The sequence below is a fragment of the Terrapene carolina genome, unplaced genomic scaffold, assembly GCF_002925995.2.
Source record: "Terrapene carolina triunguis isolate 2854851 unplaced genomic scaffold, T_m_triunguis-2.0 Scaffold597, whole genome shotgun sequence".
NCBI classification, from domain to species: Eukaryota; Metazoa; Chordata; order Testudines; family Emydidae; genus Terrapene; species Terrapene triunguis.
The window spans coordinates 2,416-6,311 of NW_020664948.1; the positions used below are offsets into that span (position 1 = coordinate 2,416).

A 3,896-nucleotide genomic window follows, 5' to 3' on the forward strand; every position below is an offset into this window, starting at 1 on the left:
AGAGGCTGGGAGCCAGGACTCCTGGGTTCTCTCCCTGGCTCTGGGAGGGGAGTGGGGGCTGGTGGTTAGAGCAGGGGGGGCTGGGAGCCAGGACTCCTGGGTTCTCTCCCCGGCTCTGGGAGGGGAGTGGGGTCTGGTGGGTTAGAGCGGGGGGCTGGGAACCAGGACGCCTGGGTTCTCTCCCCAGCGGGGGGGGTCTGCCGGCTGGAGCGGGGGCTGGGTTCTCTGGCAGCAGGTTGTTTTTCTGGGGCGCGTCTCGCTGGCGGTGACGGATTGGGGGCACAGCCGCCTGCCTGTCACCCGGGAGCCTTTGAAGGGCCCTGACGCCGAAGTCGTGAGATTCCTGCTCCGCGCCCGTGGCTGGCACCAGACTCAGCCCCACACAGAGCAAGGGGGGGGCGGCTGCTGTGGGGGAGCAGAGAAGGGGACATGGGGCCTGTCACCTCTAAGGGGCGCCCGCCCTGATCCTGCCCCAGCGCAGGGGGCTGGTCCAACGGCCCTGAGCTCCCCTCCCCACCCGCCCTGCCGGTGCCCCTCACTCCCGACCCGCAGCCCCTGCCAGCCCGGCCCTGCCCCCCCCATGCTGCCGGTGCCCCCCACGCCCTGGCGCTCAGCCCATTTACTGAACAGCTCTTAGTATCGATTTGCTCTAAGTGCTGCGTGTTTCCCATGTGCTGATGAAGGGTTTGTTCGACACTGGCAACCCGGGCACGCGGGGGTGGGGAGTCGGGTGAGTCCCACAGAGCTGGGGGGGCCCAGGACCGGGCTAGCAGGGGCTGTGGGTCGGGAGTGAGGGGCACCGGCAGAGCTGGGGGGGGGGCAGGGCCGGGCCAGGCTGGCAGGGGGTTGCGGGGGGAGTGAGGGGCACCGGGCTGGGGGCTGCGGGTCGGGAGTGAGGGGCACCAGCAGAGCCGGGGGCTGCGGGTCGGGAGTGAGGGGCACCGGCGGCCGGGGGCTGCGGGTCGGGAGTGAGGGGCACTAAACCTGTGTGCTGATCCTGCTGGGACCCCTGGCTATGTCGGGTGTGGGCGGGGGCTGGGAGCCAGGACTCCTGGGTTCTCTCCCTGGTTCTCAGTCTGTGGACCCCTCCTCAGCTGCCTGGAGTTGTTGTGGGGGAGGGGTCCAGGGACTCCACCGCCCCCCCGTCTCAGGGCCCCAAATTCTCCCTCTGCTCTGGGTCCCCCTGTCCCCGCCCCATTGGTGCCCCCCCTCCAACCTCATCTCTGCCCCTTCGATCCCCCTGCTCCCCCTCCCCCTTCCGCCTCCCACCCCCCAGAGATCCGTCCATCCCCCACCCCCTATAGAAACATCCCCTATAGAGCTATCTCTTCCCCCGCATCCCACCCCCCCAGAGATCCATCCCCCACCCCCTATAGATCCCCCCCCTCCCCCCCCTCCTCTGGCAGCTGCCCCCCCCGCCCTGCCCCCACCCCCTGATCTGCCCCCCGCCCTGGCCCCGTATCCACCCCAAGGCTGGGGTGTCCCTGAGTCGAGTGGCCCCTCCTGACCCCCCCATCCCACACGGAGCATTTACTGTCCCCTGCGGGGGGGGGGGGGGGGGGGGGGGGGGGGTGGGGAAAGAAAAAACACCCCCCCCCCCCCCGCTGCTTGGCTAGGACTGCCCCCCTCCAGTGGGTCCCCCCCCAACCCACAAACCCCCACAGCCGGAGAGAGAACCCAGGAGCCCGGGCTCCCCCAGCTCTACTCACCAGGCACCAGGCCCCTCCCAGAGCCGGGGAGAGAACCCAGGAGTCCTGGCTCCCAGCCCCCCCTACTCTCACCAACTAAACCCCACTCCCCTCCCAGAGCCCGGGAGAGAACCCAGGCATCCGGGCTCCCAGCCCCCCTCCCCTCCCAGAGCCGGGAGAGAACCCAGGCGTCCGGGCTGAGGTGTCCAATCTGCGGTTCTTGATTTTCTGTCTCACATCTCGTCTCTCCTGCCCGCAGCGCCCTGAGACGCCCCCGGCTGCCGAGCCCTTCGGCCCCTTTGCCAAGAGCCAGCAGTGTGGGGGAGCCCGGGACCCCCCCATGCCTCGACAGGGGGCAGCCGAGACCGGGGGGTACCTGAGACCGTGACCAGGAGCGACTCGTTTCTCCCCCTAGACCCTGGCTCCGTTCCCCACAGCGACGCGGGCTGGGTGCTCGTGTTTCGGAGACGGCTGAGCCCCGGGCAGGTCCCCACGAGGGACCCACAGCTAGCAGAGCCCTGGGTCCTGAGACCTGCCCCGCCCTCCCTTGGACACAGCCACGTTTGGAGACGACCCCCCCTCCTGCCGGCGCCCCATCTCCTGGGTCCCAAGGCCACTGCCCGGGCACCTCCGGCTTTGGCACCCTCCCCGTTCCGAGCTGACGCCCCCTCCCTGCCCCGGCGACCCCCGCGCCCAGCCACCATGGCGGCCGGCGTGGCCACCTGGCTGCCCTTCGCCCGCGCGGCCGCCGTGGGCTGGCTGCCTTTGGCCAAGAAGCCGATCCCCAAACCGCCCAGCGACAAGCGACCCCGGGGCGACGAGATCCTGGTGGTGAACGTGAGCGGCCGGCGGTTCCAGACCTGGCAGAACACGCTGGACCGGTACCCGGACACGTTGCTGGGAAGCTCGGAGAAGGAGTTCTTCTACGACGAGGACAGCCAGGAGTATTTCTTCGACCGCGACCCCGAGATCTTCCGCCACGTCTTGAACTTCTACCGCACCGGCCACCTGCACTACCCCCGGCACGAGTGCATCCAGGCCTTCGACGAGGAGCTGAGCTTTTACGGCATCATCCCGGAGCTGATCGGGGACTGCTGCCTGGAGGAGTACCGCGACCGCAAGAAGGAGAACGCCGAGCGGCTGGCCGAGGACGAGGAAGCGGAGAGCGCCACCGACCTTTCCTTGCCGCCGGACAGCACCGTCCGCCAGCGGCTGTGGCGGGCCTTCGAGAACCCCCACACCAGCACGGTGGCCTTGGTCTTTTACTACGTCACCGGCTTCTTCATCGCCGTCTCGGTGATCGCCAACGTGGTGGAGACCATCCCCTGCCAGCCGCCGCCCGGCCGGAAGCGCCAGCAGCCCTGCGGCGACCGCTTCCCCTTGGCCTTCTCCTGCATGGACACGGCCTGCGTCCTCATCTTCACCGGCGAGTACTTGCTGCGGCTCTTCGCCGCCCCCAGCCGCTGCCGGTTCCTGCGCAGCGTCATGAGCATCATCGACGTGGTGGCCATCCTGCCCTACTACATCGGGCTGGTGATGCCGGAGAACGAGGACGTCAGCGGGGCCTTCGTCACCCTGCGGGTCTTCCGGGTCTTCCGCATCTTCAAGTTCTCCCGGCACTCGCAGGGCCTGCGGATCTTGGGCTACACGCTCAAGAGCTGCGCCTCGGAGCTGGGCTTCCTCCTCTTCTCCCTGACCATGGCCATCATCATCTTCGCCACCGTCATGTTCTACGCCGAGAAAGGGACCCGCAGCACCAACTTCACCAGCATCCCGGCCGCCTTCTGGTACACCATCGTCACCATGACCACGCTGGGGTGAGTGCGCCCTTCGCCCCCCGCTCTGCTCTGGTATTGGAGGGGCTCCCGGGACCCCGCGGGGAACGCCTCTCCGGCTGGGCCCTGGCCGAGAGCCGGGCGCGGCGGAACGCAGCCCGCCATCTTGATGGCTTTGTTCCCGGGCGTTTGAGTGATTGACTCTGGAGTCCGGGCCCGGACTCTACCGTGGCCAGGAAATGTGGGGTGCGGCGGGTCCGAGGGGCACCAGCATTGCTCTTCTTGGGCCTCCTGGGAGCAGAGTGTGAATCCAACCCGGGCAATTCCCACGTGCATCGGATTCGGGACAGGCTGGGAAAGGGCTGAAGTGGGTGTGGGGGAGGGGTTGGGAGCCAGGACTCCTGGGTTCTCTCCCCGGCTCTGGGAGGGGAGT

General features: G+C 68.8%; 1 protein-coding gene across 1 annotated transcript in view; it reads left to right on the forward strand.

Annotated features, from left to right (window-relative positions):
- Positions 1–2,390: 2,390 nt before the first annotated feature.
- Positions 2,391–3,896, forward strand: part of LOC112118570 (potassium voltage-gated channel subfamily D member 1) — a gene marked incomplete at its 3' end in the record, with an annotated part of 4,900 nt that continues 3,394 nt past the window's right edge. Inside the window, exon 1 of the mRNA XM_026659164.1 lies at positions 2,391–3,505. Coding sequence (XP_026514949.1) covers positions 2,391–3,505 — 1,115 coding nt within the window. The remainder of the gene's footprint in view (positions 3,506–3,896) is intronic.